We start from the raw sequence: 17,919 nt of genomic DNA, 5'->3' as shown, positions 1-17,919 counted from the left end.
CTATCCATCTGCATGCTGAATTTTCATCCCGCCAGTTAACAGAAGAAACGGGGTATCTTGGTCCCAAGGATGGTGCCCTCCAAAATGGCTCACCCCAGCATTCCACCCCCAGGTCCTCAAGCTGGTCTCCCCATTGTACGAGAGCACCTTAGATGTTTGCGGGCTGATGTCGACAGAGACTCACCAGGGCCAACAGTACTCCACCACAGGCCTGACTTGGTTATGGGGCACAGTGAAGTCAAGCTCAGAGGACGGGGAGTAACTGCACAGTTGAAGGCCATTTCGAGCCGAGGAAGCTCAGTGGTGGAGCTCTTTTCCAGCTCATGTAAGGCTCCAAGTTTATCCCCCAACACCAGGAAAAACACACAGCTACCAACAGTTCATGGCCATCCTCAACTACAAAGCAAGTTAAAGGCCAGCCTAGGATATTTGAAACCCTGTTTTAAAAGCCAAAAGAAGACATGGTTGTTCAACAGAGATCTGCAGTCAGTGCTCAGCCTCTAGTAACATCCTTACTTCTCTCGCCCCATATCATCTTTGGCATGTTTGCTTTATCCTCCTTGCTTAGCCTTTTTTGATACACTTTGTAGCCCAGGCTGGCCTAGTGCTAGGTAGCCCAAGATGACCTCAAGTTTGCAGCAGTGCTCCTGCCTCAATGTCCCAGTGCCAGAGTTACCATGTGAGCCTCCACACCCAGCTTTGCCTGATTCTCCAAGACCAGACTTTGTTCTTCCCTAACTCCCCTTTCCCACCATGCCAGTCCCCAGCCTCAAGAGTAGACATTTCTCCACCTCAGTAAGGCTTCCAATGCCTACGGGAATATTTGTTTTGATGCTTAACTCCAACCCAGTAAGTAAAAATGAGGTAGAAGCAGAGATGCCATGGATAAAATGTCTCCATGAGAAACTGTATTGACAAGGAGACAGGTGGCCAGGTGCTATTGAATTTAAAGGAATCACAATGGTGTAATAAAATCCACTTTTATTTTGGCTTTTTGGCACAAAACTTCCTGAAATCTCAGCACTCCAGAGTCTGAGGCAGAGGGATGATGTGGGCGGACAATCTGGGCTACATAGCCAGACCTTCTATGTAAGGCAGGCAGGCAGGCAGGCACAGGATACCAACAACAGGACTTGGAGGATGGCTGGACATGAGTCGCCTAAGGGGTCTGAGATAAGCTTACAGCTGCTCCCAGGCAAAAGGGAAGGGCTGTTAGTACAAAGGGGAATGGGAGTGTGACCCAGCCCTCAGGGAGAGCTGTGATGTAGCGATTAGATAAAATGAGCTAAAAGTCAGAATCTAGTCTGGACCAAGATTTGGTAAGGAAGAAGCATGGGAACTTTAATAAGCATTCAGTAGTGTCATCTTGTGCAACACTAACTCCTTTCATCCCTTCTACACTGGTCAGTCCTACGAACAAACCAGATCCGAGGAGAACCATTTAGGCTGAGAATAAGCCAGAGGGATGTCTGGGAAGCCACACTGGCTTTGAAGCCAACTAAGGCCCAAGGTTGGATGGAGGCGGTGAGGGTCATGTGCTGCACAGGTCTCAGGTGTGAGTCCCAGCACCTGCATGGCAGCTCAATGTAACTCCTGTTCCAGGAGCCCCAACTCCTGGCCTCCGCAGGCACCTCATACATGTGCCTCATATAATCATATATGCAGGCACATAAAAGTGAATTATGTGAGAAAGTGTAGAATGGGGTGTTTGAGATGACTAGGTAAAGGTGCTTATTGAGAGTAACTGACTTCTGAACCTTGTCCTCACCTCCTTCATTCGGGACACACGGTAACTTTAAAACCATTTTCAGAACTGTTTGATCTGGAAACTAAGCTACTGGTGAACTTCAAGGAGCAATGCAGGCTGGTTCCCCACTGAGAAAAAAATGGTCTGGCAGAAAATAGTGAATGGCTGTTAAGTACCCGACCAGGGAAAGAGATGCTTCTGAATAGAAGGCACCTTGTCCTGAGACACAGCATGGTTGCCGAAGTGAGATCCTGTGAAGCAAAGGCAGCCTGGGGTCTCTGAAGATGTACACGGCTATCTGGTGAGAATTGCAAAGTTACCAGTGTAAACACAGACTGTTCATCACAGTGCAAAGGCCTGGAAAGGCTCGGGAATGCATCAAGCCATGGTTTTGTGGCTTTTCTGCAAAAATGCTAGACACAAAAGTGATACTGAATTATCATTCAGAGTGGCCAAGCCTGAAAACTGTTAGATTTGCAAACCTACGTCTTAAGACATTTACCTGAAATGTTTTCTGTTGCTTTTAGAAGAGTTCAAATCAGCTAACTGAATGCAGAACAAAGTGCTTAAAATTTAGCACCTTTAGCTGTTAAGACTTGTTAGCAAAGGTAACCAAATTCTGTGTATGTTCTGTGTAACTCAGGCTCAGAGAGGTCTAGGCATGTAACTTCGAAAAGGGAGTTTTAGGGACTTGACCAAAAGATAACTGCATGATATTAATTTTGAACGATGAAATATTTAAGAGGTAAATTTTGAGGGTAACTCAAAAGGAGTAAGAATCAAGAATCAAATCCATCTAGTTTTTTTTTTTTTTAAGTGTTTTATGTGTTTGTGGAATGTGACCTGGAGACGGTTTTGCAGTTGAGTGTTGGCTGCACTTTCAGAGGAACAAGTTCAAACCAAAGGGTAGCTCACAACCACATGTAACCTGAGCTGCAGTGGATCCGACCCTCTCTGGCCTCCTCGGGCACCAGTACACAAGTGTACACAGCCATGCAGACAAAACACCCATACACAGAATTTTTTAAATCAGGTTAGTTTTTTTTTTTTTGAAAAAGGCTAGAAAGGGTACTTTTATAAAAAAAAAAAAATCTTTGCTGCTATAAATAGCATTATGTTAAATATACAAAGGCCAAAAAATATTCAACAGTTCATCTAAGTTTCTAAAGAGATGGACTACTTTTCTTTTGTGGGAGAAGACAGCAGGATGTAGAGGAGGACCTAACTAACTGTGCGACACTAAGAAATCTGTGATTCTCTGCTTCTTCTGTCCACCTGTACAGGCCATAAAAGGTCTGACAGGAGACTGACTGGGTGGAAGTGGCTCAGGACCTGTGAGGTGCTAGGACAGACCCGGGGGCCTGCGCATGCCAGGCTCGCTGTCTACCACTAGTGCTGAAAGTGTTCCACTTGTATAGATGATTCTGCGAGGCCAACACTGGATTCCCTAAGTCCATGATTATAATTACAAGGAAAGTGGGAATGTGCAGATAGTTGCCAAAACCAGAGTAGCATTTCTTCAGGTGATCAGTAAGAAAACCCCCACACTTCTGTTGCATAACTCAAACAACATCCTAGACTGACTGCTGAGCATTGTGAAAAATATCACCAGAGACCAAAACCACAAGATAAATTTCACTTCTATATTTCAGAAAACCTACTTGAATACACTTTGAAACAAGAGTACAACAAAATAGAATATACTTCAAATGTTGAATATACAAACTATTATAGTTCAAATCTGAACACTGGTACTTTCCCTCTTAAATGTCAACTAAAAAAGAAAAAGAGAAAAAAGGGAGGAAAGGAAAAAGAATGAGAAAGGAAACAAACACCAGGTCCTGGAGCTACCCGGCAAGTGCATGCGGGCCTGAATGTCGAAGGACAAAAGAACTGACACCCATGTGTCTGCAGATGGCAGGTGACTTGGGCGACGCAGGTAGGGTACAGTAAAGGGCCAGAGCCAACTGTTCATTTCTTCACAATTAAGAAACCGACAGACTTAAACTACCATAGAAAATGTTACATGTAAATTCTATAACAATACTGTGCTAGGTACAAGATTTTTAAAATTTTTCTTTTAATAAAAAAGCTTTACACAAACAAGCCATTAGCTTATTTCAAGAAAGGAAACCGAAAATTAGTCTAAGGCCTTTGTTTTAAAACAGCTTAAGCTATGATATATATATATATATTCAAAATCAAAAAATAAAACAAAACAAACAAACAAAAGCGCACTAGATCTTGCTATCCTCTGTCTGTGAAGCGTTTGGATCCACTCAGTTCACATTCTAGAATACCTGTATTAGCAGAGTCTTCACATAGCACCAGTTAAGTGAGCACTGCCCAAGCACAGTGCTAATTGCTGGTATGCATATAAAATGCATCAAAAAATGCTATTTGTAACAATGACATCACCCACCCCAACCCCGCCCCACTGAAAACTATGTAACCTCCGACAGGTGTTAGTGTTCCAACTCTTAGTGTAACGTGGCATTGTAGTGAGCTGCTTGGTCCCTTTCAGTCTGGTTTCTTATTGAGGGTTCAGTTGTTCTTACGTTAAGAGGCAGTTTTCTGTCAGCATCTCAATGTGTAGTTCATGTCCCACTGAAACATGGGATAGGTAATTTGTTTCCAGTAAGTCTGATTGCTTTCTTATATGCACAGCTGTTTGAAAGTCCTCCTCTGACTTTTCTTGATGACTTACTTCCCTTGCAAGTGTCTGTCAGTACAACACTCACAGTCAGTCGGCGGCCGGGAGCTTGCTCATTTCTCGCACGTCACTAGCCCTTCGGTTTTCATGGTCATAGGCAGGGCAATGGCGGAGGGCGCACTGACCACCACTACGTGGGTTACTGTCTTGTTCCCGTCCGCCCCCTTTTCTTCTACCAGCTGCAAAGTTTTCACATCATGCTCCTGCTTTTTGGCTTCCGATTTAACCTCTGGCCCCTTTATGACCGCACTGATAACGCGAGGAGGAGTCTGGCCAGAGGCCTGCTGAGCAGGCACAGATAGTCTCATTACAGGTGTACCGTGGGCTATTGAAACGGGGGTGAGCGCCCGCACAGCCAGTGGGGTTCCGACAATGTTAATGCTTCCCGACCCCGTCAGATTTGACTTTGTCTGCAGCTGACACTGTGCGAGCTGCGCAGCAGGGATGGTGATAATCTTGGCAGGCTGCATGGTGAGTCTGTCTCCATTTTCAGCGGAGGCTGGCACCACAGTCGGGACTGTCTGGATGACTACTTTTGGAGAGCTGGCTGTAGCCGGACTGGTGCTGGTTATTAACGGGGTGCCTGCATTGACGGACTGAACTGCCACAGTTGAAATCTTTTGACCCAGTGATGTCATTACTACAGGGACTTGCATTGCCACACGAACTGTCCTGGTAGATTAAAAACAAGCTGGTTATATTTAACACTAAACAGGAAAACGAGTCTCAGGTTAAAAAGTAAATCCAAATCCAAATGCCTAAAATCAGTGTCCCGACTTTTACAGCTGCAGCGGCTGGACGGACCTAGAGTCTTCTGCACACTAACCACGCGTTCACCACTGAGCTACGTGGCCAGCTTTTTGGGGCAAGGCCTTGCCATCTTACTATCAGCTTAGAACTCATACTCTGTAACATAGGCAGGCCTTCAACTTGTGATTCTCCTGCCTCAACCTCCACAGTACTTAGGAGTACAGGTGTGTTTCACTATATATAGCTAAAAGTATACTTCAAAAGGTCCAGCACTTTAAAAGTGTTCCTTTCTACAGTGCTGACCGACATGTGAACAGGGAAGGTCCCCGCCCCAGAAGCACGCACACCAACGCGCTGCCCCAGCTCTCCCGGCCCCTCACCTTGGAGCTGCTGCAGCTGACACTGGAGCTGTGGTGGTAGGAGACCTGGACGAAGCATCGTGAGCAGGGGATGTGATGTTTACAACTCTAGCCACACCCTTCTCTGCTCTGGAGCAGTTCAGAGGAGATGAGTTTTTCCCACCTCGGACTGCAGTCGCCGCCTTCAGGAGACTTTCTGCAGAGAGTGACACTCGCTCTAAAGACTTGTCGTCAGCAGCTGCTGCCAGGTCTTCGGGACAGGTGTCACTTTTGTCATCATCAATGACCACTATGTTTTTGGGCATGTCCTTGAACTGATATACAAGCCTCTGCCCTTCAACCTTTGCAAGAATTCCCCTTTGGTAGTAGTATCTATAAGGGAAAAAAGACTAAATTAATCAAATGTATTATCATCTTTCCCAATAAAACCACACACAGCAAACATGTGACAGGAACATTTACTTATTCCTGTATATGAGGGACTACATGGACTACATGGACTACTTGGATTACACCTAAGTTTAGGAATTTGGTGACAACAAAGTTGGTATGACACACCACAGGCCCCTGTGATGGTTAATATTAATTGTTAATTTGACAAGATCTAGAAGCACATGGGGTTGACCAGATTCAGCTGAAGTGGGAAGACCCAACATAATTGTGGGCAGCACTTTTCTACGGCTCAAAATTTCACACCAAATACAAAGGGAAAGGCAATCTAAACAGCAGCATTCACCGCTGTTGTCTGGCTGAGGATGCTGTGAGTTCTACCACGAGCTTTCCTTAAGCTGCTTCTGTCACATCAGTAAGAAGTGGCTAACACAGTAGCTAACACAGCTCTGTGACCTTGATGTGTCCAAAAAAGTTGTAGCACCGATGACTGAACCTAGACTCCCTGTTAGGGAAAGTGCTACCATCTAGCTTTATCTCCAAAACCCCACGGCCTCTTCTCTCATAGACCAGGCTAGCTTCCAACTGTAGACGAACAGTCCCTCCTCCCCTCCCAAGTGATGAGATCTCAGCATGCTCCACCTTGGACACCTTGTTTTCCCTCTTAAGGAAAGCTTAACGTAGACATGGAATACTTTATTGGTAATATAAGGAACTCTAATTTGTTATAAATACAATCTGACTTTATCTGAATAATCTCCAGCCCCTGGAACACGTGAATACTGTCACGTAACAGTAGCTCGGTCTGAAATACCAGCATTGGGAAGCTGAGAAACTGATGCAAGTTTAAAGGCAGCTTGCTAACACAAGCCCCAAGCCAGCCTGGACTACATCACAAGAACGGTCTCAAATAAATACATACCATCATGTGTACATTGGGGATTTAACAGATTTCTCACACTGACCAATATCAACAAATTTTTTTGATTTTCAAGATATAAAATCATTTACGTCATTTGCAGGGATTAAAAGTAAATTAACTCTGGAAAATGCATTTAATTTAAGGTTCTTACAGATCTCATCTTAGCCCAGGCTTGCTTCAAACTTACTATGTAAAAAGAGGATGACTTTGAACTCATCCTCCTATTTTCAATTTTCAACCAGTACAACTGACTGCAAGGCATAGACACTACACCCAGTCTGGATTTAACTTTCTAAAAGCCCTACAAGGCAACAATTTCTATTCTGGAACAGACCTAAATGCAGAATCGCCAAGGATTTTCCACTGCTGAGATTCTAGGCATATAGACCAAACCTCTCTTTCCCCATCTATTTCTAAATCTAAAAAAAATTCTTCTAGATTATCTTAAAAGTTTTAAGTTACATCAAGGGATTTATTTTTAATAAGCTTTTCTTTAAACCACTTCACTAACTAACAGACCGTCTAAAGAGACAGCTTCGCTCGCCTTAGGAAGCAGCCTCCGTCATCCTCACCTCAGAGCGCGCCCCATAGTCTCATAGTTCATATCCGGCTTGTTCTTGTGCTTCCCCCAGAGCTTCGAGACAGCTTTCGAGTCCACAAGCTTGAATATGCCCTTCTCTCTCTGAGTCCATTTAATATACCTGGGACAAGTATTTTTATCTTGAAGCAGATCTAAAAGAAACTCCCACAGATAGGTTGTGTTTCCTTTAAAAACAAAACAAAAATGATAGGCATTAACTTAAAAAATTCACTAACATAATTAAATGTAAGTAAAATATCCTTATTTACAACTACATATTTGCTACTTCTTTTTGAGACAGATCTGACTATGCAGCCTTTCCAGATCTAAAACTTGCTGGCCTCAAATTCAAGAGTTCGCCCTGCCCTTGCCTCCTTGGAGCTGGGTTAAAATGAGTCCTGCCCCGTTCTTTTTTTTTTTTTGTTTTTTGTTTTGTTTTGTTTTTTGAGACAGGGTTTCTCTGTGGTAGCCCTGGCTGTCCTGGAACTCACTCTGTAGACCAGGCTGGCCTCAAACTCAGAAATCTGCTTGCCTCTGCCTCCCAAACGCTGGGATTACAGGCATGTACCACCACTGCCTGGCTCCCTGCCCCGTTCTTAAGATGTAAGGCCCTAGATTCTATACTGTCCTGTGTCCTGGATCCAGGTTTCAGGCTGGGTGATGGCACTGGCCCAGTGTCTACTCATTGTGAACAATGTATATATTCTACTCAGTGTGGACACCATATACTCTAGGTATCTACTAGGGAGGTATTCCTCCTGGCTGTAATCCATCCTTTAGCCTCTCAATCTGCACTGAAAGACAAAACCTAACACAGTAGAAATGTAAAATGACCAAGGGCAGAAAAGGAAATCAAAGTCTGAAACCAGTTCCATTCCAAATTCCTAAGAAAAGAACAATGAAATTGGAGTGTGTTCTTTTTTCCTTTTGGATATAATACCAAATTTCATTGTGGACTTATTAGACACAGTTTTCAGTCAATTTACATAACAAACATTAAAAATAGGACAAACGTAAACATATCAATAAAAAAATTTAAGATTATCAGTCTGAAAACATTTACCTATTAACTAGTGGCAATTTTCTTATGGGATCATCAGACACACATGCCTAATGTTATTGGAAATCATCAAACCCAACAAACTAGAAAGCAGAGGGGCTGGAAAGATGGATGAGGGGTTAAAAACACTGACTGCTTTTTGCAGAGGACCTCGGTTTAATTCTTAGCATTCATAACTGCTTGTAATTCCAGTGCCAGGTCTGAAAAAAGGGAGGGAGGGAGGGAGGGAAGGAGAGAGGGAGGGAGAGAGGGAGGTAGGGAGGGGAAAAGCACACACACACACACACACACACAAAAACACACCAAAAACAAAAACAAAAACAAAAAAAAAGGTCAGGTGGTGACGGCCTTTGATCCCAGCACTTGGGAGGCAAAGGCCAGCAGACCTCTGAATTTGAGACCAGCCTGGTCTACATAGTGAGTTCCAGGACAGCCAGGACTACACAGAGAAACCCTGTCTTGAAAAACAGAAAATATGTAGCAAAAGGCCAGAGGTAGCTTAAATAACAGCACCTGTTGCCAAGACTAACACTGAGCTCAATGCTAGGACAGTTCAGAGATGCTAGCTCTGAGACTTACTTCCACACCCACACAGAGAGAAGAATGAGTGAAGCCTCTTCTATTCAAGTGGCTAAATGCACATAAACTGTCCTCTAAAACATGGTCCCCCAAAACAATGGTTTGCACTGCCCTATGGACATCACCACATGCAATGGCTACCCTGTCTCTTTGAGGCATTGCTATGCTGATAAAAGTTCCCCACAATGCTGGCCCACCTCTAATTAAGAAATACTAAGAGATGGATATGTATAGGATTATAGAAATAATCCTGTAAAAATGTCACCTAAAAAGTAAATAAATAAATAAATAAATAAAAGGGAAGGGATATTTTATTTCCAAATGACCATCCACAAATTACCTTTTCCTTCTCTGGCTTTCTTCTTGATTCCTAACTCAGGAGACCCATTGGAAACTGGTGACTGCTGGGTCTTTGGTTTACGGCCAACTGAAAAAAAAAATAAGAAAAAGAAATCATAAACTGAAAACAGAAATAAGCAGACTCTCCAAAAAGACATTCCTCACTAACCTAGATACTAATGTGCAGATTACAATTCCCATGCCAAGGAGGTGTGGGGTGCGATCCTGGGAAGCCAGAAGGACGCCCAGCTTTGTGCCATCAGCATTGCCACGGTGAGCTCTCAGGGACGCCTACCCAGCATGGCTGGAGGATGGCTGGGCGGCAGAGACCTGCCTACCATGCCCGAAGCGCATTCCCTCACCCAAGAAGACTCAGAACAGATGAACATTGCTTACAAAAGGAGCATTAAACACTTCTGCAATTTTAAATAAAACGGTAGAAATTTGACTGTACAAAGCAAGTCAGGAACTTGCAAGTTCCCCTGCCTCTGCCTGCCAGAGCTGGGAATAGAGGTGAGCCACCATGTGCTGCTGTTAGAACTTCAGACAAGCATAGACCATGTATCTCATGGTCTCCCTCTCCTCCAGTCAGCAACAATCTCACCTACGAGTTGCAGAGGACCTGATCATCTGAAGCCTTTGAGTTCAAATGAACACAAATATTAAACACTCATACTGGGAGCCAGAGAGTTTGCAAGTGTTGATATTTCCTTATCAACTTGCAGATAAACACTGTAAAGAGTTTTTTGTTGTTGTTGTTGTTGTTTGGTTGGTTTTATTTTTTATTTTTCAAGACAGGTTTCTCTATGTAGCCCTGGCTGTCCTGGAACTCACTCTGTAGACCAGGCTGGCCTTGAACTCAGAAATCCACCTGCCTCTGCCTCCCAAGTGCTGGGATTAAAGGTGTGTGCCACCACTGCCCGTTGTAAGTTTTAAAAAATAAACCATACACTCTCCAAGTGATTATGTCTAATAAATGCCTTGGCCATTCTTGTTTGTCCTTGCATCTCCCATGGGGAGTGTGAAACAGTTATCCTGCTCCTCAGTACAGACAGGCTTTGGGGCTGGGAGATGGCTCAGCTGCTGTGCAGCCTACCTCTGCCCTCCATATGCACCAGAGCACAAACGTCACACAACAAAAACTTAAAAAAGAAGGATCCCATGCTTCAAACGTAAACGGCATTCTGACTCTGTCTCCCAAACAGCAGTAACCACAGAACGCTGTGGATTTGTAATGTTTTACTAGGACAAATTAATTACACCAGGTAATGGGTTTTCTTATCACGGCCTCAGACATATACTATGCTCCGGTCATAGTCTCTGCTCTGCACTACTCTTTGTGGCCTCTTTCTACGCCAGGTCCCTCTTCCTTTCCCCAAATTGCCCCCCTTCTACTTCAATGGTCCAGCCTGGCCTAAAATTATCTTCCTACCTCAACCACCCTAGTATTGATATTACAGCCAAGTTGCCTTACCCTATCTCTAACATTGTTTTTCTTCAATCCTGTTCTCTAAGAGAAAACATGCTGTCTGTTTTTGTAAGGCTAATTTATTTCCACTTGGCTCCACCCATTTTCCTGCAAACATGATTCCCTTTTCCTGGCTAAACATTCTGATGTGTGTGTACACACATAAGTACATGCACACAGACACAGATCACATTTTATTTTCCACTCGTCTTTGATAGGCACCTAGACTGATTCCCTAAATGAACGCACACTGGGTATGCAGGTATATCTAGCGCATGATGCCTGAGATTCCTTCATGGGCATGACAGGCACAGCTGGACCGACTGGATCATTAGCTCTATCTTTGGCTTGCTGAGACGCCTGTGATTTCCATTCTATCCACAGTATCAGAGTGTCCCCCACTCCCCACAAGCCATTCTCAGCAGTACTTTCTATTCTGTTTCCTGTTTGCTCGGTTAGAGGGTTTGCTGTTTTTGTGTGTGTGCCCCAACAGTGTTGTTATACATACATGTAGACACAGAACAATTTGGAGGGATCAGTTGTTTCCCTCTACCATGTGAACCCCATGTACTGAACTCAAGTTGTGAAGCTTGTTTTTTTAATTTTTTAAATAACTCAACTTCCAAGAATCCTGTCTCAGCCTCCTTTGGCTAGGATCACAGGCAGGAGCACCATGCCCATGCTGTTTTCTTGATGGCAGCTGCTCTGAGTACAGTGAAGGGGAACAGCAAATGTCTTCACCTGCATTTCCTGATGGCTGACATGCTGAAATTACTCACATGTATACATCGGCCACTTGTACTCCTGAGCCATGTCTGTTCAGTTCATTTGCCCAGCAGTGACTGCTTAGATTGTCTTTTTGTTTTAATTATATTTGTTCCTTAAGCCAAAGGTTTAGTGGGAGGTGAGTAGAAGAGTGTGCTATGTTTGAAGACATAGTGAGCCTCTGTATGAGCTGTGCGGTGGAAGGCACCATGTCTCTTCACTCTAATGCAGAGGGAAGAGAATACACTGAGGTGAGCACTGTGGCCGCACTTCCCCACCATGACAGATCTTCTCCCTCTGCAGCTGGAAGCCAAGGAAATCCTTCTGCACTGACTGGTTTTGTGTCAACTTGACAAAGGCTGGAGTTATCAGAGAAAGGAGCTTCAGTTGGGGAAGTGCCTCCATGAGATCCAGCTGTGGGGCATTTTCTCAATTAGTGATCAAGGGGGAGGTCCCTTGTGGGTGGTGCCATCTCTGGGCTGATGGTCTTGGGTTCTATAAGAGAGCAAGCTGAGTAAGCCAGTAAGAAACATCCCTCCATGGCCTCTGCATCAGCTCCTGCTTCCTGCCCTGTGTGAGTTCCAGTCCTGACTTCCTTTGGTGATGAACAGCAGTGTGGGAGTATAAGCTGAATAAACACTTTCCTCCCCAGCTTGCTTCTTGATCATGATGTTTGTGCAAAGATAGAAACCCCGACTAAGACCCTTCTACGAAGTGCTCTCGTCCTGGGGTTTTACCACAGCAATACAAAAGGAACGAATACTGGGTTTTAACACGGCTTTCCTTTCTTTCTGATTTTACCCTTGATCTGAACAGGCAAGGATGTGTGCATTGTGACGTGGAGATGTGCTGGCCCTTCCGCTTTACCACAGAGATGAGGCTTAGTAAGCGGAAATTCTCTTTACCCACTGCTAAGTTTATACTGGCAATCTTAAATGTTTGTGTTTATGTAATGTATATAGGTATTTTGTCTGCATGTATATCTCTGTACACTTTGCAAGTCTGGTGCCCAGAAGAGGGCCTCAGACCCCATGAAAGTGGAGTTAAAGGCAGTTTGCTTCAGATCCCAGGAGCTGTATTTGCTGACAGCTGTGCACAGTCATGTGGGCGCTGGGAATAGACTCTGAGGACCAACCAGTGCTCTGAACTTCTGGGCTTCCCTCCAGTCCTCACCTTTGGTTTTTTAAAGAACATCAGAACTTTAATCCTGGCCCTTGGGAGGCAGAGGCAGTTAGATCTCTATGGGAAGTCACAGGAAGGGAAAGGGAGAAGAACACAGTATGAGGAGGAGGTGACACAGGGAAGAGAGGGGAGGAAGGAAGGGCCCGGGGGTCAGGGAGGGAGGAAGGGAAAACACAAGGAAGAAAGTATTTGGCATAAGAAAAAAAGATTTGTAGTCCTTGTGATCCTCTAATTTCATTTTCTTCAACAATCCACCCACTTTATATCATCCACAGTATAGGGCAGGCCTATGCCCAGGAGTAGCTGGCCAATACAAAACAGACTCCATAGTTTTTGGTGACCTTATTACCTTGGGTTTGTTGTTTGCTTTACTGGTTTTTTGTTTGTTTTGACTGTCAGGTTTTGGAAAGAGAATGAGGTTGGGTTAGTAGCGAGGCTGGGAGGATCTGGGAGAAGTTGCTTGGTTTTTTAAAATACTATCCACAAAAGGAAGAAAACATAAGGCTGTGAATGCTACTTGGTAGCTGTGTGTGTGTGTGTGTGTGTGTGTGTGTGTGTGTGTGTGTGTGTGTGTGTGTGTGTGTTTGTGTGAATAGGTTATTACAGTGGGAAATGTTTACATTCATCTCAATACTGGGGAGGCCGAGGTAGGAGAATGACAAATTCAAGGACAGCCTGAGCTATATACAGATAAGACCTTATCCCAAAAATAATTTTAAAAAACAAAACAAAACAAAACGGAGGCAGGCAGATCTCGGAATTTAAAACCAGGCTGGTACAGAGCAAGTTCCAGAACAGCCAGGGCTACATAGAGAAAGCCTGTCTCAAAAAAAACAAAAACCAACCAAACCAACCAACAAAAACCTAAGGTGGAAAGATGCATCACGAGGGACTCATATACTCAACCTTTTCTCTTCTTCATTGGTTCATGGCTGTCTGGCGAAGTAGGAATAGGCGAGGCATCCATTGGTTCAGACTCTTCTGTTGACACCTCCACCACAGTCTCTGTAATGACATCTGGCCTCATCGCAGCATGGATAAACTCTGGAGTTGATATACAAGGAGGGACAAACACTTCCACTATAAAAAAAAGTTGAAAAATTAAAATTTCCTACCCCTATTATAGTTTCCTATGTGGATAGTTCAATATTAGAAGAGGTAGGGTTTACAAAAGAATTATTCAAAGCAAGAAAGGTAATAAGAACTTGTGCCTGAAGAAATCAAGTTACTGAATATCCAAAACTATTTACAATACACAAGTAAATAAGTACTAGGACCATCATCTTGATAGCCGCCCTCTTTTTCACACTTTCCGGCACTTTTGGCTGGTGTGCCTACTGCCTGTGAAGGCCAGAAGAGGGCACCGGATCCTCTAGAACTGGAGTCACACGTGGGTAGGCGCTGAAGACCGAACTTGGTCCTCTGCAGAGTGCGCAGGGCTCTCCACCCCTGAACTACCTCTCCAACTCCCTTTATACTTTAAGTTAATCGTAGCAACAGTTTACATATTTTCACAGAAAAATGTGAGAAGAATAGTCCTTTAGCAATTGCTTTTGTTGCATATATCTGCCATTATTCATTAAGTGGGGAATACAAGGACAAGATACAAAATTTAAAAATTTATAAATATATGTTCAATACAAAGTACACAGTTATATTTCATTTTAATATATAAAAAAGGAGTAACTGTTAATTTTAGGCCATCACTAAAATAGTATGTACAGATTGCCATCTGGTTTTCTATTACATACAATAATGTTGCTTCAATTTCTATCACATAGGCATGAATAATAAGGATACCACACCTTGAAGAATGCATTGGATTCCTAATCCAATTAAAAAGATGGTTGCAGGGCTGGGAGGATAGCTCAGTGTGTAAGAGCACTGGCTGCCCCTCCAGGACTGGAATACAATCCCTAGCATCCACATGGCAGCTCACAACCATCTGTAACTCCAGTCCCAGGGGATCCGATCCTTTTCTGGCACCCATGGATATCAGGCATGCACACGGTACACAGACATGTAGGCAGGCAAAGACCTATACACATAAAATAACCTTTTAAAGATGGCTACTCTTAGCAGCTTACTCTAAATTTCTGCACACTGAATTAAAATTAGGACAAAATCAAATTAGTACACTACCATTATTAAAATCAGCCTGCCCCCCCCAAATTAAATTATAAAAGCAATCTTATCTTAAAAGGAATATATTAGTTAATAAACTCTCTCTACCATAGCCAGTTCCATGTAGTTACTGTCTGTTGATCAGAATGAGAGAGTGAAAGGGTCATAGGACGCAAAGGGCCCAACCTGGCAACTCTAAAGGACTACCACTACCTACAACTTACCCAGAATCAAGAAAATCAACATGGAACATAAACAAATACAGTGTTTAAGGCTTTAGAACCTTTCGTATCAGTTACTGATATCAAGTGTGGGTATCTAGACCTTTAAGAACTTTAACAACAATTCTTTTGCATTAACAGCTTACTTCTTACTCTCTCTCTCTCTCCCTCCCTCCCTTCCTCCCTCCCTCCCTCCCTCCCTCCCTCTACAGGGTTTCTCTGTATAGCCTTAGCTGTCCTCGAACTCAGAGATCTGCCTGCCTCTACCTCCTCAGTGCTGGGATTTACCACCGCCCAGTTCCCGTCTTCATTCTAATAGGAAACAATGTGACCCAACAATAGGAAAAATGGGTAGCTCACATACCGGGACTTCTTGAATCCCTCAAGCAGGTAGGAGACTCCATATGAAGCAGGGCTTCCGCAGCTTCAATGGTCTTATCCGTACAGTGTGCATTACTGCTGTGAACCGAGGCTTCCACTGTGAAAAAGGAAAACTCTTAATTAAAAATGACAACGCTAGCAATTTAAAATATATTACTGAATATGTATGAACTGATGTCCATGTGAACAATTCTATATAAGCCATTAAGTATTTATTCTCTGCTTACTAAAATAATAATAATGATAATGATAATAATAAACAACTAATGTCTATGTTCTGTAAAGTGAATACTGATCTTAAGAACAACCAGTGAGTCAGGAATAAGCGCACTCTTTTCGTCCCAGTATTTGTAAGGTTAAGACAGGGAGTAGAATTTGAAGCTATTCTGGGGTATACAGGCAGACCCTATCTCAAATCCAAAACCCCAACAAAGCTGACAAGAAGTTAGCAACAAGTTTCCAGGTCTTTTTAAAAAGGAAATAAAAAAAGAACCCTGAAATATGAAGCCTGCTCCATTTTAGACCAAAATTTAAAACCTGAGGGACTCAACCACAGGGCTTAGGAACCGGAAGAGAGCCTGGGTGAAGAACAATCACCCTATAGGACAATTATGTAATCTTATGTGTCGTCACTAAACTGAGAGCAATATAATAGCCAAGAGAAATCAGGAAGAAACACGCTTTTCTAAGCTAGCCTAAGGAGTAACTTCAATTCTTATATAGTGTCCTTCCTGTGAGTGGACAACCTGCAGACAAGGATCAGTTTTACAGTCGTTAAGACTTCAGAAGTTTCCTCATAGTAAGCTGATTCTTTTCTGAGACTTAGGTTTCCCATAAGTTCGTATGTGGGTGGGTGGGTGCATGAAAAGATGGCTGGTTGGTATTTCTTTTATGCTTTGCTGTCAAATGACTTGTGAGACAGTCGAGTGTACAAGTAGGTTTGCATCTCAAGTCTAGCAGCTTGGGTTCTCAGTCTCTGCCACTAAGGCAATCAATCCACTTTCTTCTGCCTCAGTTTCCGCTTATAGAGCAGGACAATTCCAACATAGCTGTGAAAATCACATACAGTTCCTGACATGAAATGGGAATTCAGTGTGATGACTGCTGGCTCCTATAAAAGTGTAAGCCCCTTTAGATAATCCGACTTTGGATTCACAACTGGTTTTGTTTGGTTTTGGGATGCTGGGATAGAACCCAACACCACCCACTACTAAGCAAGTGTTCCACCTCTAAGCTATGGATCTAGACCTATATTTTCCTTATAGAAAGGCAAATATGCATTTCTTTTATGTGTCAAACTAAGAACAACCCCATGCTGTCCTTAACAGGAGAAGTGCCAAGAACTCATTATCTTAGCTGTGCATTGATTTCACACTCTGTCTTAGTTCTGAAGCAGAAATACCAGATTTTAATTTGACTGATTTTTCTCACGATGTTCCCCTTAAGGAGTTTGTTGTGAATGTTCATAAAATTTCAAAAAATCATGATAAATCCACAAGTACACACATGAATCTTCTGGCCTGTCTCAGGAAATTTTAATTGTAAAAAGAAAAACTGTTACAGCCTCCAAATTCACCGAATGCTAAAACCTCGGCCTTAGAAAGGAAGTCATCTGGGGAGCATTTGTTTTAAAACCTCAGGCCTGTCCTAGCACCTGTTACCACTGTCCGGGCTCCCAGCAAGGTGCTCCGGCTCTCCAGTTGCTCTTTCCATTTATGGAAATCTGCTCTAAGCTGACTGGACCGGAGAGGCAGCCAAACCTCTAAGTAAATCTATCTTTAGGTGACCCTGCTTACTCTATTCGCAGCCTCAGTGAGGCAAGGGCTTCACTCAGCCCTGCTAGTTCAATTTAGAAAAACTTAGTATTGAGTGTAAAAGCCACCACCATTCTTGAGACTGTTTTCCACAGGGTCCTTCCTATAAGACTCGCACACACTGACAACCCCCAGGAAGCAAATTCTCAGGTTTAAAACATCATCTTGGGAGCCATTCTCTTTAAGGCAGGATTGGTGTTGTAATTTAGCTGTTGTCTTAGGTGCTATTAATAAACTATCCCGGGTAAGCTAATTCCTTATGTAATATTATGAAGTTATACTCTAAAAACTGTACTGTACTACAATTAGCTTCAAGTATTTAAGTCATAGGGCAATAAATCTACAGATTTTAAAATATAAGTTATAAACAACAACAAGAATACTTGCCTAACAGTTACACATGTGTGCCGTAAATTCTTAGGCAGCTTGAGACACACTTCTAAGTTATGTTCTGGTCTGTTCTTTTTTTTTTTTTTTTTTTTGGTTTTCCGAGACAAGGTTTCTCTGTGTAGCCTGGCTGTCCTG

The 17,919-nt window shown here is 43.2% G+C and overlaps 1 protein-coding gene across 8 annotated transcripts in view; it reads right to left on the bottom strand.

Annotated features, from left to right (window-relative positions):
• Positions 1-3,376: 3,376 nt before the first annotated feature.
• The window catches only part of Elf2 (E74 like ETS transcription factor 2), an 87,976-nt gene continuing 73,433 nt past the window's right edge, over positions 3,377-17,919 (bottom strand). For 4 of the 8 annotated variants that reach the window (XM_052180548.1, XM_052180549.1, XM_052180555.1 and 1 more), the window contains 6 exons: positions 15,564-15,677; positions 13,761-13,934; positions 9,441-9,527; positions 7,454-7,646; positions 5,591-5,941; positions 3,377-5,132 (listed from right to left, as the gene is read on the bottom strand). In XM_052180548.1, the coding sequence (XP_052036508.1) occupies positions 4,514-5,132; positions 5,591-5,941; positions 7,454-7,646; positions 9,441-9,527; positions 13,761-13,934; positions 15,564-15,677 (1,538 nt within the window). In that variant the 3' untranslated portion in view covers positions 3,377-4,513. Of the gene's footprint in view, positions 5,133-5,590; positions 5,942-7,453; positions 7,647-9,440; positions 9,528-13,760; positions 13,935-14,659; positions 14,893-15,563; positions 15,678-17,919 lie in introns of those variants that run through there. The other 4 variants (XM_052180550.1, XM_052180552.1, XM_052180553.1 and 1 more) reach the window with 3 other exon arrangements.

The sequence above is a fragment of the Apodemus sylvaticus genome, chromosome 4 (assembly GCF_947179515.1).
Source record: "Apodemus sylvaticus chromosome 4, mApoSyl1.1, whole genome shotgun sequence".
Lineage (NCBI taxonomy): Eukaryota > Metazoa > Chordata > Mammalia > Rodentia > Muridae > Apodemus > Apodemus sylvaticus.
This window is presented reverse-complemented; position numbering and strand designations above follow the sequence as displayed.